The 27,585-nt window shown below is 54.4% G+C and overlaps 1 protein-coding gene across 12 annotated transcripts in view; it reads left to right on the plus strand.

Moving 5' to 3' along the window:
- Nucleotides 1-27,585, plus strand: part of NCOR2 (nuclear receptor corepressor 2) — a 121,397-nt gene that overhangs the window by 45,079 nt on the left and 48,733 nt on the right. For 5 of the 12 annotated variants that reach the window (XM_015877795.2, XM_032447859.1, XM_032447863.1 and 2 more), the window contains exons 7-15: nt 1,922-1,978; nt 4,967-5,019; nt 11,755-11,821; nt 14,043-14,230; nt 15,504-15,600; nt 16,492-16,670; nt 18,084-18,138; nt 19,591-19,689; nt 26,765-26,889. In XM_015877795.2, coding sequence (XP_015733281.1) covers nt 1,922-1,978; nt 4,967-5,019; nt 11,755-11,821; nt 14,043-14,230; nt 15,504-15,600; nt 16,492-16,670; nt 18,084-18,138; nt 19,591-19,689; nt 26,765-26,889 — 920 coding nt within the window. The remainder of the gene's footprint in view (nt 1-1,921; nt 1,979-4,966; nt 5,020-11,754; nt 11,822-14,042; nt 14,231-15,503; nt 15,601-16,491; nt 16,671-18,083; nt 18,139-19,590; nt 19,690-26,764; nt 26,890-27,585) is intronic. The other 7 variants (XM_032447861.1, XM_032447865.1, XM_032447867.1 and 4 more) reach the window with 4 other exon arrangements.

The following is a 27,585-nucleotide window of genomic DNA, read 5'->3' on the forward strand; positions in this document are numbered from 1 at the left end:
AGGGGGACAGTTCAGGATCTGAGCTGGAGCTCTGTGTCAACCCATTGCTGCTTGGATGTGTCCTGTGTGTTCGGGGGAGTTTGAGGTAGTTGAAAATAGAATGGCTGTAAATCCAGGGCTGCAGGGAAAGCCAGCCCCTGATTCATGTGTTTTCCAATGCTCATAACTGCTTTTTCCCACCCTGGCTCCTGGGCTTTGTTTGGGGATGCCCCATGTTCTATCTTCTTTCTGCCACCAGGCCAACCCCAGCATTCAGCACAGGGCTGCATGCAGGCAATGCAAGCTGAGGCCGCTGGGTGGCTGCGCGCATTGCAGCCCAGGCTCTGTGCTGCACAGTGCGCCCTGCGCAGGCTGCTCCAGTGTGGAGCCCAGAGCTGCTTGCTGCTGGGAGGACAGCAGCTAAGAGGAGTGCAGTGTGGGGCTGTGCTGTGCTTCTGGTCTGCTGCCATGTGTACGTGTGGCCCCAGCAGCTGCTCACAGCACTGGTGATGTCTGAGAGTCTCCGTGAGCTGCACGGGAGCCCCACAGCCAGGTGAAAAGCATTGATAGCAGTGCTGCTGTGTACTGGGCAGGTGTGTGAAGGTGCTGAACTCACGGTTACGTCTCCTGTAACATCCTTGAAGTCACTTTGGCATTGCAGAAAGCACCGTGTCCTGCCAGCTGTGCAGTAAGGGAGGAGCTGGCAGCTTGTCTCAGCACCACCTGGGCTCTGCAGCAACCGGGGACCTGCAGTTGGCTGTGGGCACAGTGACTCATCCCTCTGGTCCCGTGGCCAGGTTTGCAAAGTGCACGCTCACAGCTCAGACTGCGTGGGTGTGCAAAGCCCCAGCGAGGAGCTCACACCATGCGGGGTTGGCGGGGGCATCTGCTGGCACCCTGCATGATACAGCAGCCGTGAGCTGGGGCTGATAAGCCAGAGAGCAGCACGAGTGACGGCCCGTCCTCTGCTTGCTGCAGCCCTTGCCAGGAGCCTGGCTGCATCTCCTGCCAGCTGCCATCCCAGCTCTGTGATCCTGCAGGGCTGTAGTGCTCACTGGGTTAAAGCTCTGAATGCGCTTCAAAAAAGGTTGGTTTTTTTTTTATCCTCTTCCCTCTCCCCTCCCCACGGGTGAATCCTGTGAAGCTCGGCTGCCCACACTGCTCCTGCAGCCTCTCGGAGGCAGCCTGGATTTCCTCTCTCCCTACCCTGTGTGAGAAAGGACCTATGTGATGGATCAAATGCTTCTGAAAATCCATCTCCGTGGCCCCCCAGTGCCAGGTATCCAGCTGTACTGCGTCGGCCCCAGGGCTATGTGGATTTATCAGGCTGCTTGTAACAGCAATTGAGAAGCCCGGCTTTGCAGGGAAGTGCTGTTTACTGAGAGCATCACCTTTTACTCAGCCTCCCGTCGGGGTGAACCCACGTCTCTTTTCAGGCCTGTTTAATTAGGAAGCGCCGCGCAGCCCCCCACGGGTTGCTGTTTTCTCTAACCTGTGTCAGGGAGGGTTTGGAGGGGGCAGAGCTGGGCTGTGTGTGGGGGGAGCAATGGCAATGAGGAGCATAGGGCAGCTCCAACCTAATGATCACATGCTCACTGAGCAGTGGATCCTAGAAAGGGCATCTCTGCGTGCGTGCCGGCTCGCTCGTGCTGCGGCTGTGCCAAGGTAACCTGCACGGTGCTGGGACTCCAGGGCTGGGCTGGGAGAGGATGGGGGCTTCTGCTGCTGCTCCTGGAGGTTTTGCAGCTGGGGTGGCTCTGTGCAGTGCCAGGAGGAGCTCAGGAGCTGTGCGTTGGATGTGTGATACCTCACTGCCTGCAGGGCTTACCTGCAGTCCCCTTCCTCTTTCAGGTGCTGGGTGGGTTTGGGTGCTGGGTGGTAGTGCTGCTGTAGTCAGTGGTAGTAATAACTTATTTCTTCCTCTTTCCTTTCCTCCGTGCAGAAGAAGGCAGAAGCCGCCCACCGCATCCTGGAAGGGCTGGGTCCTCAGGTGGAGCTGGTGAGTGTTCCCCACGGCCGTGGGCGTTGCGGAGGTCCCTGGGAGGTGTGGGGCTGAGCTGTGAGGAGGAAATGCTGTGGGGCAGGACGTCTGGCTGTCACAGCACCAGGACAGGAAGCGAAGTGGCTGAGCTGAGCACTGAATGCACACACAGCCTCTTTGGAGAGCATTAACCCTTCGGTTCCTCTGTCTTGTGCTGCAGCAGGGCAGAGTGATGCTCCAGCACAGCCTACAGTGGGATTGCTGCACCTGAGGCGAGTGCAGGAGGTGCTGGGGAAGGGGTTGGGGAGCATGTGCCGATCATAGCCTGCAGGTATCAGGGTCTGTGTGGATCCTACTTCTGTCTTTTGTGCACAGAGAAGTTGAGAAATACATATTTACTAAATTGTTATTGTGGGGCTACTCCCTCATCCAGCAATGGCTGCTGTGAGTTAAGCAGCTGGATGTTGAAGGGTGGCTGAAACTAGTACCTGAGGGGCTGTGAACTGAAGAAAGGTGCTGGAAAAATAGGCATCGGGAATAATGCTGCAGGACAGGAGGAAAGCAGCTGGAAAGGTCAGAGCAGGCCGGACTTGGGTCCAGCAGCACCTCTTGCATTGGCTGTGGGGTGCAGCAGAGGGAGCCCTGGCTGCCGGGTGAGCACACAGCACAACCGTGCTCATCAGCTGTAATTAGGACTGGCCCTGTGGAGGTGGCACTAATCACTGTCCTCCCCGAGTGCGGAAGGGAGAGGTCAAAGAGGAATTAGTGGTCAGCACTGCGTGCTGGAGCCACTTCCTTGCCCAGGGAGGTAGGGCACATTATACTTCTTTGAGTCACTGAGGTCAAGCAGTGCAATGGTGCTTCCTCATCTAAAACACGACACGTTGCCTTTCTTTCCCCCACACACCTTTTTCTCCCCTTTTATTTTGATCTGTGGATGCTTTGCCTTGGGGTGCTATTGCTCCAGAGCCAGCCTTGTGTGGTGGAGCAGGGAATCTTCCAGCACACCCGCTGGCTCGTGGAGGCTGCCTGCAGTGTTGGGTGGAAGAACTTTTGACAGGGATCTGCTGTAGTTTGAGTGGGGACTTACCCAGCAGTGTGGGTTTGTGTCACGGGTTTCCCCTCAAGTTGGAAACGTCGGGGTGATGGCCCAGCTCTGGTAGGAAACTCCGACTCTTGGCTTCAGTTTTTGCAGCAGCCTCCGTGCTCACCAGCACCGCGCTCTGGGAGCTGAGTGTCCCAAGGCAGCAGCTCCTCCTCTATTCCTGGCTTCCTGCTGCTTTGATCTCACACCATCTGGCCCTGTGTTTTTGACCTGAAGAGTTTTGCTTTGTGCCTGAGCCCCCCTGGAGAAGCCCCTTTCCTGTGCTCCCAGGAACTGGAACACATGGGTTTGTACCCCAGTCCATCAGCCTGTTACCACTGTCTCTCTCACCTGCCTGGGGGCAGCTCTGATGTGTTGGGCCCTTTGCCTTGTGTTAAAGCCCAGCTGTGCCTTTGGCAGGAGTTCTCTTGTTCTGCTGTGAAGAGCAGTTTGCTGCTCTCTGGGTTATCCCTGCCTTGTACTTGGGACCCATTAAACTGACCCCATGTATCCCCCAGGGAGAAATTTCATGGAGATTTGTGCTCTGAGTGTTGTGGTGACCAGAAAGCAGTTGATGGCTTTCGTCGTGTTTAATTTTTAAAGACCTTTCAGTAAATCCAAGGGTTTTCCAGGAATAGCTTGCATTGCAATTTTGTTTTTCTTAAATGTCTTCCCCCAGAGAAATGCATCACACGTCCCTTATGAGGAGAGATGCTGTGAGTGCTGCCAGCACCTCCCTGAGCCAGTCAGGTTTGACTCATTTAGGAAGCTGCTGTGGATGGCTCTGAGGAAGGACAGTGGTTCTCAGTCCCTGCCCTGGAGAGAAGGAGAGGTTTTAGTGTCCAGCTGTAGGGTAGGTGAGCAGCTCTCCTGGGCTGAGCTGAGCGACAAGGCTGTCTGCAGACAGAGTCCCCTCCAGGTGCTTTGTTGTCTTGGCTTTGGTTTTGGTTCCTGAGTTTTGTAGTTGGGAGCAATCAGGCTTTTCTCCGTCAGCGGTGCTTGCAGCGGTTGTCTGTTAGGGCTAGGTGTCTGTTAGCACTTAGGGTTGCTAACTAAGTGTAAGTGGCCACTTCTATCACACATCAGTAATAGTGGAAATGAATCAGCAGCCCTCGGTGAGCTGAGCAGCAGCAGGGCATCCGTGACAACGAGAAGCCTCTAACCTAGGCACAAAATGTTCCTCCCACCCCCTGCTCTGAGAGGAAGACACTTGTGCCTCATCACATGCCAGCTTGTTTGCTTTGGTTTTTGTGAGCACAGAGGGAAGGAAGGCGTTTCTATTTACCAGCATTTCCAATTCCTGCAATCCTTTCCCAAGAAGCAGCTGCTGGTCTGGGCAGCCTGCTGGGTGCTGTGAGCATTCCCAGCTTACCTGCTCTTCATATTCAGCCAGGCCGGGCACGAGCTGGTATACAGACCCTGCTGTGCCCTGGTCTGTGGGGGTCCCCGTGCCCAGGGCAGCTCCCTTTGCACTGCTGGGCACCACCAGGGCGAAGACCCACCCTGCGCTCAGCTCCTCGCAGAGCTGCAGCAGCTTCCATAGCGTAGCCATAACAATTTGCAGCACTCAGGCTGTCTCTTCCCTCTCCCCGAGCCCCCCTTTCCCCGAGCCTCCCCCGTGTCGTATGTTCCAAAGCTCTCTGCGTTTGCAAGAAGCGCATAACAACCACGTAGTGCGCCGCGGCTGTGGGCACTGCGCAGCGCAGGGATCGCTGCGAGCAGCTCAGTGCCTGCCTCCCCCGGGGCTGCACGGCACGGCAGCCGGCCCTGCAGTACGTGTGGGGACGTGGGGATGGGGCTGGGTGCTGCTGTGGGAGCGTTGCTGGAGGGGATGGGAGCCCGCAGCGGTGCTGCTGACAGGTTGAAGTTTCTAAATGTCAGAGCGTACCCATTTATGCCTTCATTTTTCTTATTTATTTCAGCCGTTATACAACCAGCCTTCAGACACCAGGCAGTACCATGAAAACATTAAAATGTAAGTACGTGGCAATAAAGGCTATTTGAAATGTCAGGTTGTGCGTTAGGCTGCGGCAGGGGATGCTCGCTTGCTCCCGGTCCCCGTTTCCTCCCGTGGTTCCCCATTGGAGCTGCAGGACATGCAGCTCTGTGTGGGGCTGCTCTGTTTTCCTGGGGTCTGCCAGCATCCAGGAGTGTGTGGGGTTTTGTTGGGTGTGTTTCACACATGGAATTGACCGGTTGTGTGTGTGTGTGTGTGTGTCTGCATGCAGGGAGCAGGAGGGAAGTGGAAAGTTGCAATTACCGTTTGATTTTTTGTGAGGCTCCTCTTGAATGTCTGACAGCAATTGGTTGTTTCAGAGATACTTACGAGTCTCATTAATCATCTCATTCATGGCTTATCACCTCGATCCGTGATTTAATCATCAACTCGCATTTAATAACCACAGTGACTTCTTGAACGTAGGAGAAATAAAATAGGCAGTGAGAACAGTGGTAATAGTGATCATTGTTGGGAATGGGAATAGTCAGACCTGGTCTGGAACTCCTGTCTGGCCAGAGGGAGCCATTGGTGGCTTGAGTCTGATTTGATACGGGCTCGGTCAGCTGCTGATAATCATCTTTAAGAATCTATTAACCACAGTTAATAATGTTTTGCTTTTCAGCAGTCTGTTAATTGATGCTGGGGGAATCAGAGGGGAAGAGTTAACAGGCTCCTGCTGCTCTGTGTGCTGCTGGGGCCGCGTGCGGGGCTGCAGGGGTCCCCAGTGCCCCTCTGTGTGCTGCTGGTGGGCTGGGCCTGGGGGGGCATTATGAGCAGATGGGAGCTTTGTCCTTGAAAGATACCAGTTAAAGGAGCTCCTGGTGCTTCACCTGCTGGCTCTTCTCCTGATATTTGTAGTTCCACGATCACATTTTCCTGTGATTTGAATCATTTCCTGTGCTTTGTTCCTGTGTGGAAGGTGGGCACACAGGAGGGTGCTGGGAAGGAGCCGTGGGACTGGAGCAGAATCTCAGGGTGTGGGGCAGCCCTGAGCCCCCAGAGGTAACGCAGGGGGAGGCCGAGGCAGGTGGTCCTGCTGATTAATGCTGCAAAATATGGGAAGGAAACCACACATTTTAATGAAAAGCTGCCATCCTCATTGCCAGAACCCCTGCAATGAGCTGTGCTCAGCTCCTTATCGATGCCAGCTGGGTGCATTTACTGATGTAGGTCAGGGGAAGGCCCTGCAGCTCTCTGGGCTCCAGATGCTGCTGCTTCTGCCCAGAAGCCCATCCCAGGGGTCCTGGGCCCACACTGTGTTGTGCCACCTGCAGGGATGTGGGGCTACGCTGCAACCTGTTCTGCCTCATGTCTGTGCTGGGTATGAGCCTCGTATCTGAGCACTGAAGGGCAGTTTGGGCTCATTCTATTCACAGATGCCTTTTTTCTCTTTTTTTTTTCCCCAACTTTTTTCCTGTGTAGGTTTTTTTTCTCAGTTTGCACGTCAGTGGGAGGGCATTTGAATATCACAGCGCCAGGATTCCTCGATTTCTCTGCAGTGACACTCTGCGTTGCAACACTGCTTTAATCCCTCCTGCTTGTTTGCTTTGCCTTCAGCTGGAATGAGTCACTTGTGCTGATAGAGCTGACTGGGGACTTACGGGAAGATCTCCTGCTCTTCCAAAAGTGTTCCTGCTCTCTTATTTTCATGGAGCTTTATGGCCTGTCTGCTATTCAGTACAGTTAGAATTAATTTCATGCCCCAGTTCATTCCAGTGTCTGCAGTTTCCAAAGGCTTTTAAGTCCCATTTAACGGCCTCGCTGTGCTCTGCTGCTCGGGTCCCCTCAGTTCACCCAGCAGCTCAGGCTCCAAGCAGACGCAGTTAATGTTATATGCTGCAGCTGCTGTGGGATGGAAGGAGCAGCCAAACGGCTTGTGGCAAGGGGCTGACCTCCCTGGGCTGGGTTGGTGGCTTATGTGTGCTGCTGGGGAAGGGCTCTGATGCTCCATCAGCACCAGGCAGTGCTTAGGGAGCTTATCCTGATGGGATGGGTGGGCAGCCAGCTCACAGCAGGCAGTGCAACTGGGTGATCCTTAAGGTCCCTTCCAACCTATGCCATCCTGTTATGGGCTGAAATGCAGCAACAAACTCAGGGGACACCAAATCCTGCTCTAGTTGGGCAGAAGCTGTTCTGCACCTTCACTGCGGGGCTGTGCTCCCCACCTCAGCAGGGATCCCACGTGTTCTCGTGCCACCAAAGGCATTAACCATCTCTCTGCTGAGTGTCTGAGCAGTGACACGGTGCCGCTCACGGAGCAGGATCCATTACCTGCTGTTTACCTGGGGAGGGATTCTCAGAGGAGGCCTTAGTTTGGCTGCGGCAGATTCCTGCCCGGTCAGCCGTGAAGAACAACCCCAGAGGACTCTCCTCCCCTTCATAAAGCAGTCGAGTTGAAATCAGTCTGTGAGATTTGGGGTTGAAAGCAAAATAGGAGCTGCTCAGCCTTGAAAAAGCACGTTTTTCTGGGGAGGGAAAGGCTGCCTATGCAGAACCCAAATCTTTGGGTTTTCAGAGAGGTTTAGGGGCTGCTGAACCCATTTTTGTTTCAAATTGCCTCTCCCCCTTTTCCCAGAAGAGCAGAGCAGCTTTCTTCTGCAGATCTGCTGCTAACTGCAGCTTTCCAAATCACTTGTCACTTCGGCAAATTTAAGTCATCTTTTCATTACTGACTGTTTAGGGGGTTTAGTAGCATTGGATTGCCTCGGAATTCATAGTAGAAGCCTGACATGTAGCACAAATGCTCCTCCAAACCCTGTCATTACTAATGCATTCTCTTTCAGGTCTTTTTATTACAGCTTGTAGACATTTTCCTCATTAGAAATTCACCTAGCAGCTCCCTGCTCATCCCATTCAAGGTTCCTCATCTCTTTTATTCTCTATTTGCACACGCTAGGGCAGCAGTAATGCCTTGTGATGAATTTCTGAATGATGGAGACACGCTGCAACCTTCTGTTTGTTTCTCTGAGACCACAGGCTGCTTTTGCTGGGGCTGTGCTGAGGTGCTTGGGCTCACAGCATCAGTTCAGCTCCCAGGGGATGCAGAGGCCGTGAGCCCAGCTGAAGGCCAGGAGTGCTTCTGCTCTTGCTTTTGTCTCACGATGCTCCTGAGCTTATAGGTGCTAAAAAGGATGGGCACCAATTCCCAACCTAATGCTATGAACCCTGGTTGTGGGTGTAACTGCAGGGAGGCAGGGAGCACCTCGGTGGCAGGCAGACAGGTTTGCTGTGCTCACAGTCCCTCTGGCAGCGCCGTGTTTGGTTCCAGCTGCCAGGAGGCTCCTCTGTTTCCCCTTCCTACACAATAAATCTCACCCTACAATGGCTTTGCCAGCTGCTGGTGGCCTCCTCCCCGCCGTTCTTTGCAGGCTTGATCCCTGCTTTGTTTGCTCTGGCTGTTTGATGAAAGACGTTCCTGCGTAATTAAATACCCGTGATTAGTTGTGATCAAACAGCAAACTTCCTTTCATCTCGTCCTGCTCTGGCCCAAGGTCTCCACAGTTGAGCAGGGCCAGGTGTGCTGCAGTGCATCAGCCCTTTGTGTCCTTAGGAGCCTTATCCCAGCCCCTGGCAGCACCTGCGCACACACCGCACTGCAACGCATGCGTGCGCCCTTACTGCAGGAGGACCAGAGCCAAGCAATGCACATGGAGCACAGCCAAGTATCTCAAACGTCAAAGTTACAGCTTCTCTCCTTGACTGGCTGCGTTGTGAAAGCCAAAAACCAGCGGCAACCTTGTGCCGAGGCGGTTAAGGTGGAAGCAGTGGCGGCCCTTGGCTTTGCTCTGGGTAGGAGGTGGTTTTGTTTTGGTGCTCGGTGGTTTGCAGATGGCTCTGAGAGCCGTGCTCAGGTGTGAGACCTATAAGCAAGGTCAGTGGGGTGAGGGGAAGGTATGTGAGGACGTGCTGTCCTCACAGTCACACCCTGAATTACAGATACTTGGATCCTGCTTCCTGCTGCCAGGTGACGCTCAGACCTCTGGGCTGTTTAACTTGTTGAGCCTCTGCTTCCTTCTGCCTGCTGCTGCTCATGGGGCAGCGCTGGGGGGGCCGCCCCAGGGACACCCTTGGCACCCTCTGAGGTTGGGATCACCCTGTTCCAGGTCAGGGTGCTGGGGACCGGCTGTGCTCATCCACCCAGTCCCAGTGTGGGCAGTGTGCCTCCTGAGAGCTGCTCACACCCTGGGTGTGCAAAGAAACAGGATGAAGAACCCCCCCCCCTTGTCCCCAGCTTCCAGTATCCACCTGTCCATCCATCCCAGCTCCACTCATCCCATGTGTGGCACTGTCAGGAACCGGGGTCTGATGCTACAGCCTGATATGTGTGATGTGAGCATCTCCTGCAGCACAGCAGTACTTGAAACTGCCCCCGAGAGTCACTGTTGCTTTATGTAAGGAGCCTCCCTCCTCTTCCTATGGGCTGCTTGACTTCTCCAAGCCAGCCAGGTCTCCAGATGGGACACTTTATGTGCACCCAGGTGGGGAGATGAAGGATGCAGGCAGCTGATGAGCTCCCGATGGGCTGCTGGAGGACAGCTGGCACTTTGCTGGAGTGACTATTGAGTCGTGCTGCTCCTCACTGTGTGCCTGTGCAGGACAGCAGCAGGCAGCCCCTGCCTTCCCGGTGCTGCAGGAATTCCATGTTGCTGCTTGATGTGCCCGGGGAGCACAGCGTGTGCTTCTGAGACAAGTGGCCCGAGTTAACCTCTCTGCAAATGGTTTCCAAGTAACAGCAGCACATGTAGCAAGATAAACTGTGAAGCCTATTTATATTTACCAGGATTTTATTAACCTTTGAAAGGTTGGCCTTATGTGAAAAAAACAAGAAGATAGTGGGGAAAAACGTTTAGGGTTCTTAGCAGGGGGTTGTTGTTGTTTGTAATCCTTTCACTCTTTGATTACTTCAGCCTTCGCAGTGGTAAACACACGCAGGCTTTCAAGGCATTCCTGATACTTGCAGCTGCAGAGCTATTAAATCTTTGCTTGTATTTGCACTTGCAAGGTCAGCCGTGATGCAGAGCTCAAGGCAGTGCATCAGCTGTGTAAGAGATTCTCATTTTCTTCCCTTGCTCTCCCCTCTGCTGAAGGGTTTTGTGCCGAAGCCCCACATTGCTCCTGCATGGACAGGTATAATTTGAGCCAAGCTGCCCCTTCCAGGGCCAAATCCTTCCCCAGGAGCACTCCCACTGATGGATTCCAGCTGAACCACATCAGCCAAAGCGCACCCATCTGAGCCTTGCTGAAGTTACCACTATAAGCATCGCTCCAGCAGAGTTTCCATCTGAACTGGGGTAAACAAGCAAACAATGGGAATGTCTTTTGGGCACAGCCTCCTGTTGGAGCTCGCTTACATGGAACTGAAGCCCTGGAACACAGTGTGTGGAATGGAAGGAGGGCTGCGTGCTGCAGCACCCCACAGTGCTGGAAATGGAGAGATCTCACCAGGCAGAAAGGGACACAAGGACCCAGCTGGGAGCAGAGCCCTCAGCTGGGCTCAGGAGTGGGCAATGGGTGCTGGGGGAGCACTGGGCACAGCACCCAGCTCTGCTTCCCCTACAGGTTACAGCTCCTGGTTGTTGAGGCTGTTTGCTCAGAGCTGAGTGGTGAAGTTAACTCAGCCTGCCAAGCTGCTCTGCATGGATGTGCCACATGGACAGAGACGAAAGAGCGGCACTGTGTGATCCAGCAGGGAGAAGCCTTTGGCAGTGATATTTGTTAATGCATCTAATGAGACAGCGTCTGATCTTTGCTGTGCAGCCCAGAACAACAGTGGGTCCTTTGTAAACATACCATCAAAAAAAAAAGCGCAAAGGCTGCATGTGTCACACACACACCGGTTTATTCGTTCCCCTCACTCCTCTGTGCTGATCAGTGCCCCTTTGATTTCTGAAATGGATTCAGAACACAAGGTCTGATCTCCAAGCCTCTGCTCGGAGCCTCGTTGTGTGTTGATCCCAGTGTGTGATGTGCAGTGCCCAGGAGCACACCTATGGGTCTGCAGTGCTGTTGCTGCTGGTAACCAAGAGGCTGGTGGGCTGCGTAGCCCAGGGGAGCTGCACCCGCTGCCCCATGTGGGGCTGGGGGTCTGTGGGGTGTATTTCCATGGGTGTGAAGCAGCGGCTCTGAGGAAGCGGTGTGGGAACGCTTCCATTTGGCTCAATCCCACAGGAGGTTCCTGCACGATGCCGCCCTGCACGGCACTGAGCTGTTGGTAATTGCACGCTGCGGCTCAGATGCTAATCAGGATGAAGGGCTTAAGGAAACTCCCTCGTTCCTGGCCTCTACCTTTCACCTAGAAACTTGCTTGCTGTAACAGGAACACCCGCCGCCATCGGGCTCACCCAGAGCTGTGCAGCCTTCCCAGCATCCTGCTGCTTTCTCTTCTGAAAGGTTATTTCTTGCTTTCTTGAAAAAGCCAAAGGAAGCATAAGCCGAGTGGCTGGGCTGGGCTGTGGTTCTGGGGCTGCTTTCTCTCCTCAGGCCCGTTGTGCACACAGCTGGGCTTTCCCAGATGCTTCCCTTGCAGCTGTGTTAGGCACAGAGGTCAGGAGATGGAGCCCTGCTGGGCTCAGAGTGCACAGCCGAGGTGCTGGGGTTGCTGCAGCTCCAGGTTAAGGTGGAAGCTGCTCCGTGAGCCCCTCTGTGCTCTGGGGCAGCCAGGCACTGAGCTGTAGCTGGCTCCTTAATGGGATCTCATTTTTTCTTTCACAGAAACCAGGCAATGCGGAAGAAGTTAATTTTATACTTTAAGAGGAGAAATCATGCTCGCAAGCAGTGGGTAAGTGATTCCCCTATACCTCGTTCTGGAAGTATAAAGCAGCCTAATTCACTATTCACTAAGTTTTCCAGCAGAGATGTGCCCAGTGCTTTGCCTGGTGCTCTGCCTTTCCTTTTCCATATCCCCCCTGGCCATGAAGCAGAGGTCCCCAGTCCTGCTGCATGCACTGAGCTCAGCATCCTGTGGTTTGTAGGAGCCAGAATGGATCCAACCAGGAGCTGTTTTCTAGTAGAAACGACCAGTTGCTGTGCTGAACTCAGGATGAGCTGCTGTGTTGTGCATATTGAGGAGCTGGGGGAAAAGGTTTAACTAGGCTGCAAGGGCACAGGTCCTAAAATACGGCTCGCAGTAAAGTCTCCTGTCATGCAAAATAGGTGAATTTCTGCCAGCCGGTTGATTCAGTGCCCTTGAAAGGGGATTTTTTCAGTTTAGGGAAGCATTTTGCCTGTACTACAAAATAGGCACCAGAAGGTTGCTGATTTTGCAAAGTGAATGCATTTGCTGATTCTGTTTGCAAAATGGGTCTGCTTAGCTATTTTTCTGCCTGTTTTGTAGCAGCCCCTATTTTTAGCAGAGCCTGTCTCCGTGCCAGCCCTCCTTCCTGGCTCCTGCCCTCTGTGCTCTGGGGCAGCCCCACAGGTTCCACTCCCCACCAGGAGCCTGCAGGAATCCCTCCCACTGCACCAGCCTGCCTGGCAGCAGCTTCTAATTGCCATCAAAGGGATGGTGCTGCAGGGAGGGAAGGGTACCAAGGGAGCGGTTCTGGCCGTGAGATGTTTCATTCCATCAAGCAGAGGAACAGAACAGTGTGGGTTGCACAGGGGTTGGACTGGCTCCTTCTGTTGCCTTCTCCTCCCCACCAAACTGCTGCTCTGTTCCCAGAGCTGTGGCAGTGTGGGCTGCAGGAGGGCAGGGGCTCAGCACCGCCTGCGAGCTGCTCCAGTGCTACAGCAGTGTTACTACTCTGCCACTTGTAGCTGCACGTGTCAGCTCCCATTTGGCTTTCCATAAGCTCTGGTGTGATGGAGGGGCTGGTGGCACGAGCTGGGAAGTCACCGTCCTGCTGCAGTGGCTGATGTGCCAGCAGTGCTGCCTGCTGCTGGAACCAGCCCAGCCTCACAGTGGCACTGCAGGGTGAGAGGAGCAGCCCAGGGTTTGCCATTGATTGTTTTGCAGAGCGCCATCTGCTTTCAGTTCCTGCTTTGGGACCTGGAAGGCATTGGATTCACTCAGAGTGAAACCTTAAAATCCCCACTGGTTGCTGGCTGTGTTTGTGCGAGGGCTGAGCGGGATCTCTCATGTCACCGAGCTGTGCTGTGTCCCTGCATGCAGCAGCACCAGGGCTTTAGCATTAATCAGTTTTGAAAGCACTTAATTACTTCCCTCAACCTCATCCCCTAAAGAACTGAGAGTGTCACATAGGTGGGATCTGTCCCTCTCCACTCCTTGCCCTGCTCTGCAGCACCTCAGATGCTTTCAGGGCTCCGACTCACCTGCAGTGTTTTCTTTTAAGTGTTTGGAAGTGGTGCTAACATGGAAAGCATCCTGTGAGCTCTGATAATGGCAGTAATGATAGGGCCACGCAGAGCACGTGCTGCATCCCAGCAACGCTGCTGGTAATAGCATGAAACCGAACATTAGCATCTGAGAGCTAATCCTTCAGGGCCGTGGAATCTCATTGTGTCCCTGCCTGCAGCAGGAGGGTTCTGCAGCCTTTGAAAGCTTTTCCTTCCTAAAGCTCCAGCCCATGAGGGTGAGCTGAGCACAGCGTCCCTGGGAGTGAATCCCCACAAGTGGCTGCACTCGGGGCTTTGTTAACAGCAGGTTGTGGTGTGTCTGAGCTCCCCGTGCACCTAGTGATGTGTGCCTGCAGCTCAGCTCCTGTTACTGGGGCAGCAACCTGTGGTTGTAGCTACAGAGGAGTTCCTCAGGTCCTTTGGATGTTGGAAGGGAGGTGGGTAGGCGCTGCCATGCGGGATGGTAGTCCTTGTTATACCAGAGATGTTGGGTTGGAAGAGGAAAGCCCCAGGGCACCCAATGGGTTGTACTGAGTATTTACTCTTGGGTTGGTCCCAGACCCCGCAGCGTGCCCATGCCCTCACAAACCACGTTTCTGGGAGCGCTGTGACTCACGCTCAGCACAGCCAGCCACAGGGAAAGGCTTTGGGGAGCTGCCCTGCCCAGGCACAGCACTGAGCTCCCTCTCGCTCTGCCCTTCCAGGAACAGAAGTTCTGCCAGCGCTATGACCAGCTGATGGAGGCCTGGGAAAAGAAAGTGGAGCGCATTGAAAATAATCCCCGGCGCCGTGCCAAGGAGAGCAAAGTGCGGGAATACTATGAGAAGCAATTCCCTGAGATCAGGAAGCAGCGGGAACTGCAAGAGCGCATGCAGAGGTTAGAGGAGAAGCGGTAGGACGAGGCTGAGCCGGTAGCGGACAGCCTTTCTCTTTTGTTTGTTGGTGGGTGTGGGGTTGGTGGGTGGGAGGAACGGGGCTGGGTGGCTGTCAGTCCCATCTCTCCCCTTTGAGTTGGATAACCAGGAGACGCACTGAGAGTAGGAGCCAGCAGAGTCCCTGGCTGCTTTCTGCCCTGGGCGGCCCAGCTCTGCTCCATCACAGGAGGAAAAATGTCAGGAATGTGGCTGCCTGCTCCTCTGCTGCTGAATTCCTGGGGCAGCTCCCTGCTTGTGGCCACCTGAGTGGGAAGGCACCAACTGGTTCCTCATTGCTGGGCTCAGGTGTGTGGATGGATTTCGTCACATCAGTGACTTCAAACATACCCGTGCTGTGATGGAGCATGAGCAGAGGGAGGGGACGTCTGCAGGGGTTGTAGGACTGGCTGCAGGCACTGAAAGGAGCAGTGTCTCACTGACAGAGCTGTCTCCTATCTGCCACCCCTGTCTGTTTTCTGCTTTATATTTAAAGCACGTCTGAGGTCACATCATTTCCTGCCAGGAGGAGATGCCGTGTTGTGCTCCTGATATAGGCTGCTTTAACAACAGGGATCAGTGTATCAGTTTAATGACTGATCCATTCATTTCCAAAGGGAATCAGTGAGCACTTGTTCCAAAACTTTTGGGTTTAGCTTTGCTTGATTCGAAGCCTTTTCCCCTTGTCCTGTCACAGCACTCTACTGAGGAGTTTATCCCCTTCTTTCCTGTAGAAGGGCTATAGAGAAGGGAGCAGACTCCACAGCAGTGTCTGTCTTGTCCTGTGTTTGTCATCCCTGCAAGCAGCTGGATGTGTTTCCTCTTTGGAGGGTTTATTTTATCATGGAGAGAAGGGGAGAAATGGAACTGACAAACGTTTTAAACCTGTACCTGCTCAATAAGGAAAGTTTGATTTACTTGGTATGTGTGGCTGTGATGTGTGGTGATGCTGGAGCGGGGATAGATGCCAGTGGGTGACTTTAAGTTTTCCCACAGCATTTGCACACCAGCTGCAATGACATGGTGCTGATTGCTCAGTGCTAGCACAGACACGTCCATGCCATCCCCACTGTGTGATGAAGTGAGCATGAGAAAATACAGTGGGAGGGTATGGTTGGGTGTGAAATGTCCTTGTGTTGTAGCGACGCAGAGGTGGCTGCTGGTGCAGGTAAGGAGCAAGAGACAGTGGGAGCTGTGCTTTGTGTCATGGAGTGCGGAGCATCAGTTCCTGAGTGTCCCATTGGCCTTTCCCAGCAGGGTAGGACAGAGGGGCAGTGGAGGGCTCTCCATGTCGGCTGCGCGCAGTGAGCACGAGGTGTCGGAGATCATCGATGGGCTCTCAGAGCAAGAGGTGAGACCAGGTTCTCCTTCCTCCTCCTCCTCATCACCCCTCATTGTGCTCCAAGGAAGCCAAGAGAGTGTGAAGTGAAGAGGGCTGATGCCCTGGCTGGTGTATGGAGAGGTTTTTCTGTTTCATTTTGTTTTGAATGGGCTGTGCAGCCTGACACTGGGGAATCCTATGGAATGAATGGTTTGTACATGAGCCAGTTGGCCCACATCTTCTGGGAGTGCTCCATTCATCTTGAAACATCCCCATGACCTTGGCTTCAGTTGGATCTGGTTTCACAAGGGTTCCACTCTCTTGGCACGGAGGCGAGCTGCAGTGAATGGCTTCACTTGGGAGGGGAGAGCCTCCGTCACCCAGCCGTGGCCGAGAACATCAGCTTTTAGCCAGGGCTTTCTGCATTCGTCAGTCAGTGCTTTGGCCCTGAGCTGTGCCTCTGTCCTCCCATGACGAGATAACACCCCCCAGGGTGTCCAGAGCAGCCAGGTGCTACATGGGTGGTGTCCTTGTCCCCCTTCCAGAAAGCTTTCAGCACTGATGCTGGCAGTTAGAGGGGACCGGGCCTCCACATGGCCCTGGGTTAGGGGGCTGCTCCCTGTGCCTCTTCTGCTTTGACTCCTCTCCCGTTGCGGACAGGAGCTATTTTCCTTAAGTCAGGCATTTCCATGCGGTATCTTAAAGCCTTTTGTTTCAAAATGTAAGATTAATTGCTTCCTGGCTGATGGCGATAGCCTCTTTCAGCATTTCGTTTACAATTACCCTAGCAATAAAGCTGCCTAGTGCTTGCTTTTCAATTCTCCTGTTCCTCCACCTGTCCTTTCCTCTCGAACATCTGTCCCCGTGGGTCCCCTCGGGCCCGTTGCTGCTGACCAACTGTTCTCTCTGCTTTCCCTGCAGAACCTGGAGAAGCAGATGCGCCAGCTTGCTGTCATCCCACCCATGCTCTACGATGCTGACCAGCAGCGCATTAAATTCATCAACATGAACGGCCTCATGGATGACCCCATGAAGGTCTACAAGGACCGGCAGGTGATGAACATGTGGAGCGAGCAGGAGAAGGAGACCTTCCGAGAAAAGTGAGTGCAACCCACAGACATCTCTCAGTAGAGCCCCTGGGAGCTGTGAGGGATGAGCTGTGTAATGCAGCCGGCTGAGCTGAGGTGCTGTGTGATGGCTGCAGAGTCACAAGGTCTCAGTGATGGTGTGTAGTTCAGGTGCTCACCCTCCGTGTGAACAAGGGCAGTGCTCACACTCAGTGCCAGGGACCTCCCCTTCTCTCTCCTTCTTGCAACAGCTCCTGCTTGCAGCTCAAGTAAGGAATTGCCGAGATGGACCAAAAAACGAGCAAATAAACAAACCAACTCCAAGCCTATTGTAGAGGAGAGCCCTTACTGCTAATTAGCCTTAAAGTGCACCACTCCAAACAGCCCAGGCTTGCACACAAATGACGCAAAGGCTAATTACTTGGTCTTTAATGGAGGGGCCATGCCTGGCTAATGGGGCTGGGAGAACCCACACCCAGCTCATGCATCCTGCTGTGCACGGTGGTTTCTCTGTCATTACTGTGGGTGATGAGGAGCTCAAGGCATAAATAGAGAAGAATTTCTCCCAGAACTAATTGAAGGAGATGGGTACTCAGGAGCTGTAAGCAAGGCCAAAGGATCGCAGCCCTGGTGCTCTCCCTGCTCCCAGGTGGCTCAGAGTCATTGATAACATGGTCTTAAACCCCCCCTGCTTTGATCTGCCCCTGATTCCTGCCATGTACAGGACAGCACATAAGATCTGTGATGTGATCCCATGGCCCAGCCGCTTTTTTTTAAAAAAAAAAGAAAGAGAAAAAGATTATTACAGTTTTTGTGCTTAGCATTACTGATGTCTCTTTTGTTATCCTCTTATTTATTCAGTCACATGTCTTGGGAGATCTCCCTTGGGTGTCTGTGTTATATTTGGATAAGTTTTGCCCTTCAAAACACTTGATGGGAGAAAGGCTGCAGCCTTCCTTGGGGTAGAGATTGTACTGTTAAGTGCCCAAACAACGTGCTCTTGTTGCTGTCCTCCTCTTCCCCTCATGCCCCCCAACCTCACACCATCACCCACAAACCCCATCCCATGCTGGAATCAGTCCAGCTTGGTGCCGCAGCAGTGCCTTTGGTTGAGCTGCTCACTGTGTCCTGCCCATGTTCCATCCCTCTCCTCCTGTTCAGGGCCCATCCTGTCCCTGGGACATGTTTTGGTGGCCGTGGGATCGAGCACAAACAGCTCTTGGGCACTGTCACCCCCCTGTTCTCTGCCATCCCATGGTGAACATGAGCCCATCAGAGCCCCAGCTCCGCTGTTAGGCTACATATCAGTTTTCCATCTTGCTGGGATGCTGAGCAGCACCAAGTATGTTCCCAAACAACAGGTCCTTCAGGGAGCTGGCCTCCCACCCAGCCAGCAACTGAGTCAGGGCTGGTGCCTGCACTCACCCTGTCCCTCTGCTCCCACAGGTTCATGCAGCACCCAAAGAACTTTGGCCTGATTGCCTCCTTTCTGGACAGGAAGGTAAGCATTCTGTGTGGCCCCAGCTTGCCTTGGGCTCTTTCTCCTTCATTTTATGTTGTGATCCTGTTCTGAGCAAGGCCATCTACCTTCTATGGGACAGGCCATAAGGGCACGTCCTGGGTGGACTGGTGGTCCCCACAGCAAGAAATAACCATAGCTTCTCTGATCCTTGTAGTAACCTCCCTTGCCCATCTCATGCCACATTTCATCCACACGGTGTCTGTTCAGGAAGGGAAACCCTTTGCTTTCAGAGGATTGGGCTCAGAGGTCCCTTCTGGCTTAAATTGCTCTGACCATGCAAGTCTCTGCCTGGGGAGATGGTTTGTAAGAGCTCAGCTTTCCTGTCCAAAGCAGCACTGCGGCAGCAGCCTCGTGGTGCTGGGTGTGCTGTGAGGCACCAGGCTCATTTCAGCCCTTTCTCACTTGTTAACACTGAAAGTGGTGGGACTTGGATGATGTTCCCAATCCAGCCTGTGTTCCAAGCTGTAAAATGTCTTCTAATTTTATTTGTACTCGTTTGTAAATCAGGCTGTAATTATGATACAGAACACATCTATTATCCAGTTGGAGAGAGATGCGAAGTATGGCTCAATGTAATGAATTAATAGATTTTTAAATTGCATTAAAAAAAAAAAATAGTGATCTTAGCCCTTGGAACAGATGACTGTAAGTTTTTGTGTTCGTGTGTGTGTGTATAATCAGGGCTAGATTAGAAAGGCATCCAATTAACACTTTAAAAGTTACAATCTGTTGCTGCAAATGGTTCTGCTCTGCGTAAGGGTGGGGAGAGTGCAGCCCTGTGCCCAGCACTGGGGGATGTGGGGGTCTGTGGGTTGGTTGTGTTCTCACCACCACTGAGCCCTTCCGTGCGGATGTAGTTCAGGTGCCCAGGCTGTGAGGGGAAGGACCTGTGGGCAGGAGCAGAGTCCCATCCCAGCTATAGCAGTTCCCCAGTGTGCTCAGCCCAGGCCAATGCTCAGCCAGAGCCACGGGAGCTGCAGCTTGATGGGGCTCGGAGCACACTCAGGCAGCTCAGCTCAGCTCAGTGGCTGGAAGTAACGGCTGCTGACAGCCGCGTGGCAGGTTGTGCGGAGCACCGCCGCAACAGAGGGTGACAGGCAGCTCTCCTTGTTCTGCTTTTAGTTGCCACAGTCATTTGGGGTCAGCCCTGCCCCCTGCCCCGGGCTGACCCCTCGCTCTGCTCCAAGCACAGGGTGCTCCTTGTTCTGCATCCCTGTCTGCCTCGGCACGCCTGTGGGAAAGGCCCCGTTTTGTCCCTTGGAAGTGCAGGGCCATGTCCCTCGTCCCCCTCAGCCGGTGGGCAGAGCTCTGCTGTGACGCAGGGAAGCTGGTCTGGATGCGGCCCTTCAGAAGCATTGGATCTGGTGATGGCAGGGGCTGAATGCTGCTGCCGAAAGCCTTCCTCTCCCTGACCTGCCCTTGTCATTGCAGACGGTGGCAGACTGCGTCCTGTACTACTACCTGACCAAGAAGAATGAGAACTACAAGAACCTCGTGAGGAGGAATTACCGGCGGCGTGGGAAAAGCCAGGTAAGGGCAGAGGAGTGCATGGAAACTTTGTCCCTCAGGAGGTGCCATGATGGTGTTCTTAGTGCCAGCCTAGGGATGAGCATCCCCAGTGCTCCTTCCCCCTGCTAATGGAGATCATGGTTGTGTGCTGCAGTGGGTTGTGATTGTTTGCTCTGTGTGGCTTTTCAGAACGTGCTGTTTTCTGGCAGTTGTTTGTGCTCTGGCAGTCGATGTTTGTCTGTCCTCATGCCAAGGTCACAGTGGCTTGAAAAAGCAAACCCAAGATGCTGGAAAAATGGGCTTGGAGCAAATGGAGGCCACACATCAGGAGTTGCATAGGGCTGACTGGACGAACCTGTGCCGTCTCATGGCCTAGGTGTGAGACTGAACGTGACCATGGTGCACCAGTTGGGTGAAGTGAGCCACTGTCCACCTAGAGAGGGGGTGGCACGGGGCATCTCTCTGGATAACGTTGGAATAGGAATAGAAAAACTATCCTGTCCCATATCACCATGACATAAACAGCTCCTCGTGCTGCATGGCCATAAAAAGCAGCGCTTGGGTCTAGATCCTGATTGGGAGGCAGATAGGTAGCCTTGCTCCAGTTTGATTTCTGCAGCATTAAGACATCAGAATAGTTAGCACATGACGAATGTCATGGATGGGGCCCAATTTTCCCTTCTTTTTTTCAGAGACATTAGGGATGGATAAAACCCTATTAGATTATCCAGTCCCTCTCCCAGCAAACACAGGGTGGTTCCCTCCAGTACATTTTTATAGTGTTTACCAGGGTCTGTTTTGTTAGATCACAGCAACTAGAACATGAGGCCACATTTGTTTCTTGTTAGCAGTGGAGACGTTTAGCACGGCTCCTTCTGCTTTCAGTGTTAAGCTGAGCAAGGAACAAGTGTGGAAGGAGGGAGATCTGCTGTATCCCATAGCTGCTGACCTGCTGTACTACACCAGCAGGTACAGTTCCTGCTTTGGTGTTTGAAACCATCCCAAGGTGTCCCTGGCTGCAGTGCCATGTGTGCTTTGTGGTTGTTCCTGCTGGTGAGGATATGTGGAAGATTAGGGAAAATATCTTCTCTGAAAGAGCGATGAGGTATTGGTGGAGTCTGCTCAGGGAGGCGGTGGGGTCACCATCCCCAGGGGTGTTCATGAACTGTAGGGATGTGGCACTGAGGGATGTGGTCAGTGGGCATGGTGGGGGTGAGCTTGTCTTGGTGATCATAGAATCACAGAATGGCCTGAGTTGAAAAGGACCACAATGATCATCTGGTTTCAAGCCCCTGCTGTGTGCAGGGTCACCAACCACCAGCCCAGGCTGCCCAGAGCCACATCCAGCCTGGCCTTGAATGCCTGCAGGGATGGGGCATCCACAGCCTCCTTGGGCAACCTGTTNAGCCCAGGCTGCCCAGAGCCACATCCAGCCTGGCCTTGAATGCCTGCAGGGATGGGGCATCCACAGCCTCCTTGGGCAACCTGTTCCAGTGCGTCACCACCCTCTGAGTGATCTTAGAGGTCTTTTGCAACCTTAGTGATTCTGTGGTTCTGTGAGGGCTGAAGTGGTTAAATGCCAGAGGTGAGATGTAATTGATTTATTGCTGGGGAGGGGAGATGGCATTTCATCAGATGAGAGGAGCAGTGAGGTCAGGTACAGTCGCGTTTCCAGTGGCCCCGCACTGTTGCCTGGTGCTGTTTCTCATGGAGAGGTTGTCGGTCTTATTTGCTTTGGGAGGCTGTGGGGAGCTTATGAGAAAAGGGGAGATAATTACCAGTAGAAATAAAGCTCCTCTAGTGTCACGATGATCACTGTGGCCTACTTATTAAAAACATGAAAAAAAAAACCACAAGAATCCCTTTCGTTCCCTGGCTGATGGTCCCCTGGCAAAGGATATTCCTCATAAAGCTGCTTCTTGCTGCTAAAAACCTCCTGCCAAGAGTGGGGACTTCACACTGCTCTGCTTCCAGTTTGTCACCAAACACACAGGCTGCCGGTGCGAGGCACGGCCCTGCAGGCACTGAATGGAAGGGGCACACATCCAAGGCATGGCTGTGCTCAGCATTCGGCTTCCTGAGATGCAAATGCTTCCAAAAATAATCCTCCTTTAACCCTGAAAGGAGGGAATCGGGGCTAAAAGGAATAACTTCCAAGTGCGTAATTCTGCGTTGGGGGAAAAAACAAAAGCTTGAGTTGTGGTACAACCTCTGATCCGGTGTTTGGTGTGTGGTAATAAGCATCAATGTCAGAAATGCTGTCACAAAAGCTGTGCCTGTGCAGGTGTGTTTCCCAGGGGGGCTCTGCGGTTGCTCTGCATGAGGTTTTGGAGCACATCTCATTGCTGACAGCCCTGATTCTGTACCGGCACACTGGGTCTGAAAACATCAGTTCCCTTTGCTCCCCAAACCCCATCCCTGGTGGTGCCCCATGAGGTGCATTGTGCACCCGGTGCAGCCCCATCACAGCTTTCCCTTAGCCCTGCCACCCTCCAGACAGCTCAGTGGGCGAACACAGTGGAAACTTACATTCCTGAAATCCCAGCTGCAGTTTTGGGGGTGATTACATGAGAACTCTGCTGGCCATATTAGGGAAAACTGAAGGATGCATTGCTGTGGAAAGATTGCTGCTCAGGTCCCCACAGCTGCCACACAAGGACAGCAGCGAGAATGTGGGGATGGCACCAGCCAGTAGGACGTGGCCCCTCTCCTTTGTGGTGGCACCAGCATGGAATGCCAGCTGTTAATATTAGTTGCATCTCAGTGGTAATTCAAGTTGTGTAACAGCGATGTGACCCCCCAGCTCACCCCATGCTGTTCCTGCAGCAGCAGGTAGATGCGGCCCTGGGGCGAGTGTCCCATGCTCATGTGAGTAGTGAGGGGGTCGGGGCCGCTGCCTTGGTGGGGGATGGCATCCTCCTGGTGGAGCTCAGGTATAAGCAGATTTGAGATGAGCTGTTTTAATGCCAGTTTTTGACTGGGAGCCTTATCCCCTGTTTTAGGGAACCAGGGAGTGGAACGGGGGGGGTCAATGTGCAGTCAGAAAGCAGAGCCTGGCAGCAGCACTGAGCATGGCTTGCAGACCAGAGGGAGAAGGAAACACATGGTCCCTGCCTGGGAGCGAGTGGGGCTCCTCTCCGCCACTTCCAAGTGCTGTGCATTCATCCCCTCGGGTCATTTTCCCTTTGCAAGCAGTCAAATCACTTCTCAAAAAACTCTGCAGTGACCCAGAAAAGAAACATTTCCACTTATGGAAAAGCCCTCAGTGATGTTAAGGAGGGATTGCGTGAGCAGGATCCTGTACAATTGCTTCTGCGCTTGGGTGAGATCACTGTGCCATAGGAGGGCCCCCACCAGACCCCACGTTTCAGAGCCTGCTGGATTTGGTTGTGCTAAGAGGCTCCCAGCCATAGAATTGTGGAATCATTAAGGTTGGAAAAGTTCTGAGGTCATGGTGTCCAGCCATCAGCCCATCACCGTGGTGCCCAGGCCCTGCCAGCCACAGTCTACCATTGTCACCGTGCCCCAGTGCTGTCCTGTGGTTACCCAGTGGAGAAGCAGCACAGCCCCAGCGCCGCCCTGTGTTCCCTGCTGAGCTCCCCGCCATTCCCCTTATCAGATATGAGCCTGTCCTCCCATCTTTTATCCACTTCCGCAGCCATCAGCATCCAACCCAACGCTGGGCCGCGAGCAATCAAAGTGGTGCAGCCAGCAGACATTCCTCCTCCCCTCCTTGTTTTGGCAGCGGCTTGTTTGGATTTGTGGTTTCTCCCAGGAGCAGAGGGTGCTGCGCGTGGCCGTGGGAAGCCAGGCTCTGTGGCAGTGGGTGGCAACAGGGGATGAGATGTTCCAGACCATCACATCAGAGGCTTCGGACTCTGGGAGCTGCTGACGTGATACATATATGTATTCATAAGCCCTCCTGCCTGTGCTCTGCATCCAGAGTGAAAGCGGGTGGAAGGATGCTCATGGTAAGCCAGCCCCAGGCATTCCAGGGCCATCTGCCTTTGCCTTATCTTGAGCTGGTTTTAATTTACAGCTCTCTGATTGCGTGTGGTGATCTCGGCCCTGGTTCTCCTGGAGAACGTTGTAAATGCCACGAATCTGAAGTCACCCATGGGAGAAGGGAGTCAGCAGTGCCCCCCACAGCTCCCTGGGCAGCCTGTGCCTGTTGTTGCCTTCAGTAGGAGCCCAGGGTGTGGATGATGGTGATGATGGAGGTGATGTGATCCAGCTGCCAAATGGCATCCCATGGGCAGCAAACCCAGTGCTGGGGCAAGAGTTCCTCTGAAAGCCCCATCCCCGCATAGGGCTGTGGACTGGCTCAGGGTGGGTGTCCCCAAGGACCCCCATTGTGTCCATCAGAGGAGAGCAGTGGGCACAGGGCTGGGCCTGGTGGAGGGTTCTGGGCAGCACTGTGGGCTGTGAGGTGTCCGCATGGCTCCGCTCTCATGCTGCAGCCCAGTGTGTGTGTGTCACCACAGAGGGGACGGGGAAGGCAGGAGAGGAGAGTTGGTTCTCTGGAGGTTTGGGAGTTTGGAAAATAAATAGCCCTGCGCCGTAGGTTAAAGCTTGGCATCCTCACGGATTAATCACGCCGGCTGCAGCCAGCGCTGAGAGCCCTGGTGACGAGAGCTGTGGTTTATAGATGATGATTCATCGACTCGACTTAGAGCGACCACGTTATTCCAGCAGATTGCAAAATCATAAGAGGAATGTTGTGGTTAGTTTACGGCTTAACTATGCAAATCGTCAGGAAGCCTTTGGAGCTGGAGAACGTAAGGCACAGTGAGCCCGGATGGCTGGGCGCTGAGCAGGGGCCCGCGGCCGGCGGTGGGGCTGGCAGGGAGCAGCCGTGAGCGTGAGCCGGGTGCTGGGGAGGTGAGTGCCGGGGTCCGGGGTGCGATGGGGCTGATGGCAGCACAGCGTCCCTGAATGGATCCGCATGGCTCTGTCACTGTGCTGTGGGGCTGGGGAGGGTGAAGGTGCAGAGCAGCGTCCCACGTCCTCCCACCGAGGGAGGAAGCAGAATGGGAGGAGCTGCACTGCTTCCCTGCTGCTGCTTGTTCCCAGCCAGACCCAGGGTGCTGCACCCAGGGGTGGTGAGCAGTGCTAAGAGTTGGTCTGTTCTCAGCTTCGGTGTATGGGACCTACCTGGAGGCGGGTGTCCCCCAGACACGATGTGCCAGGTGGGCAGGGCGAGATGATGTGAGCGAGCTGTCCTGGTGTCACTGTGTGGGGCGGGTCGGTGGGGCTGCGTGGGGGCTCCCAGTGGGGCTGGCACCGCTCTGCTCCTCCCACTGCTGTGGGGTCGGAGGTGAGCAGATGTTTGGCATTATGGAGCAGCAGTGAAGGAGGCCACGCGGCTCTGCGGGTTCAGAGTGGGATTGGGCTCTTGCTTGCACGTACAGCATGCGATTTGTCCCGGGGCCTTTTTAAATAAACAGGATGTGTTGGCAGCAAAACCAAACAGCGCGATGCTGGGGAGGAAGGGCGGGAGGCAACGAGAGCACTTGGCCTGGGAGGGAGGGATGGAAGGGATGGCCCTGCTCACTGCCACCAGCTCCTTCCTTGGCCTTGAGTCTGTCCCTTTGCCCCCCGAGTGCCTCTGCCTGGGGCCATGGGGCTGTGCTTGAAGGGGAGGTTCCATCGAGCAGTTTCGGTGCCGGCCTGCAGCTCATCCCATGGCCAGCCCACCTGCCGGCCTGCCTCAAAGTGGGGCAGTGTGAATCAGAAGGCAGCATGGGCTGGTAATTGGGGAAGCATTTCCTGGCCCGTCACGCTTTGGGATGGCGTCCCATCCCTTGAATCATCCCGAGCTGGTCCACAGCCAGGGCTAAGAATAGGCGCTGTATACCATGGGCAGCCTGAGGACGGCTGCTTTGGGGCGAGGGGCCGGCTCACAGCTGTCACCTCCCTGTGCCCAGTGTTGGCCCCAGTGGCTTTGGGGCTGAGGTTTGGGCACGCAGCACTGGGGTTGGCTGGCCGCTGGTGTTTCTGTCCCCACACAGTTCTGGCATTGGGCACCATGCCCCAGCTGGAGCAGGGCAAGCACTAGAGGGCATCCTTGGATTAAGATGCTCTCTGCAGTGGGAGAAGTGCTGGTTGGTGTCCCACCACCATGGCTTGAGACCTCCACAGGAACAAGCCTGGGGTCTGCTGGCCCTCCTCTCCAAACCAAAACACTCATGAAGAAAGGGTGGAAGCACTACAGAACTAACCTGGGCACCCCTCCCCTCCTGCAGCACATGGGAAAGGGCAGACGTGATGGCAGGGACACAGCCTGCTCCTTGCACCCCCATGCAGCCCGGCCCCAGGCAGGTCCCTGCTATCACCTGCAGCTCCTCTTGGGGCTGAACCCATGCGGGGTTCACTGCCGCCTGCACTGTGACTCAGGGGTTCAGGGAGTTCAGGGCAGTGCATGCCGGGCTGTGCCCCTTGCTCCTCTGCAGCCGGACTCCAGCTCACAGCCACATTGCCACCGAGTGCCCACTGCTTCTCTGCGGAGTTTAGGGCTGGCATACCAGGTCTGACACTGGTGCTGTAGCACCTGCTGCGTTCAATCCTTTAATGTCCCAATCCCAGCCCAATCCTGGTGCTGTTGGCTGCATTAGCTGGGAGCAGGACGGCTGAATAAATCATTTCCGCCTCTAATTTTTCCTTTCCTCTGAAATTCCTCTCATTTGCTGGTCACCAGGGGGAAGGGAGGTCAGGGGAACCGGGCCTCCCCAGCATCCTCCTTCCTGCAGCTGTGGAAACAAAATCCAGGAACACCACAACCATCGCGTCCCTCCCTGGTGTCACCATGTGCTCAACCCCTGGGCTTTACCCAGCCCCCCCCAAAGGGCACAGTAGGGCTGCTGCACTGCCTTCCATGAGAGCTGGGGCATGGCACAGCCACAGCCGGTCCCACAGCCCCTTAATGCCCCCATAATGCTTTTAGCCCTGTTGCAGACGGGCACCCCACTGTGCATTTTCTTCCTGGCCGCTGCCCCTTGGTGTAGTTTGACTGTGGTTGTTTGGGTTGGCCCAGGTGCTGCCGTGTGTCTGGCCCTGCACTGAGAGTTTGTTTTGTATTATGTGCCTTGTTTTTCAGCAGCAGCAGCAAATGCCCCGGAGCAGCCAAGAAGAGAAAGATGAAAAAGAGAAAGAAAAGGAGAAGGAGGGAGACAAGGAGGAAGACAAACAGGAAACAGAAAATGACAAAGAAGAACTGACAAAGTAAGCAAAGCCTTCCCAAGGTCCCCGCTGCCCGCAGGGAGGGCTGTGCAGGACCCCAGGGTGTGGGAGCTCCCAGTTCCTTGCCAGTAGTGCTGGGACGTGGGATGGAGCGTGGGATGGGATGCATTGGTGGGGTGTGAGGTGGGACATGGGGTGGGATACAGCAGTAGGATGAGGGATGGGATGCAGTCCAGGGCTGCCTGATGCCATATGGGACTGCGTGTGCTTACCTCCTCATCTGCAGGGAGGGAAGGAAGGGGAGCGCCTGCCCTGCTGTTCATTCTCATCCCTGCTGCTCCCAAACATCTCTCTGATGTACTTTTTATTTTTAAACCTGCTCAACCCGCAAAGCCACCCTGTTCCTCGGGCTTGTTTTGCTGTTGCGAGAGCCTCCCCGTGCTGCAGGAGCTGGCTGAGCGCAGCCGAGCACGGCGCTTCACCTTTAGTGTTATTGATGTCAACGTGAGAGCTTCCAGAGTGAGGGATGGGAGCGGTTTTATGGCTGCGCCCGCCCCGCTGTCTGACACAGTCATAACTAACAGGGAGCGCCGGAGCTGCGGCGGGGAGAGGCTGGCACGCGGGCTGCTAGCACTCTGTAATGGGCTTAATGCTTGCTTTAAAGGAACATCTGGCTTCATTATATCCAGGCTGCTGAGACATTTACCAGCAGGTCCTTTTCAGGAAGATAAATGAGGA

This window comes from Coturnix japonica, chromosome 15 (genome assembly GCF_001577835.2).
Source record: "Coturnix japonica isolate 7356 chromosome 15, Coturnix japonica 2.1, whole genome shotgun sequence".
NCBI classification, from domain to species: Eukaryota; Metazoa; Chordata; class Aves; order Galliformes; family Phasianidae; genus Coturnix; species Coturnix japonica.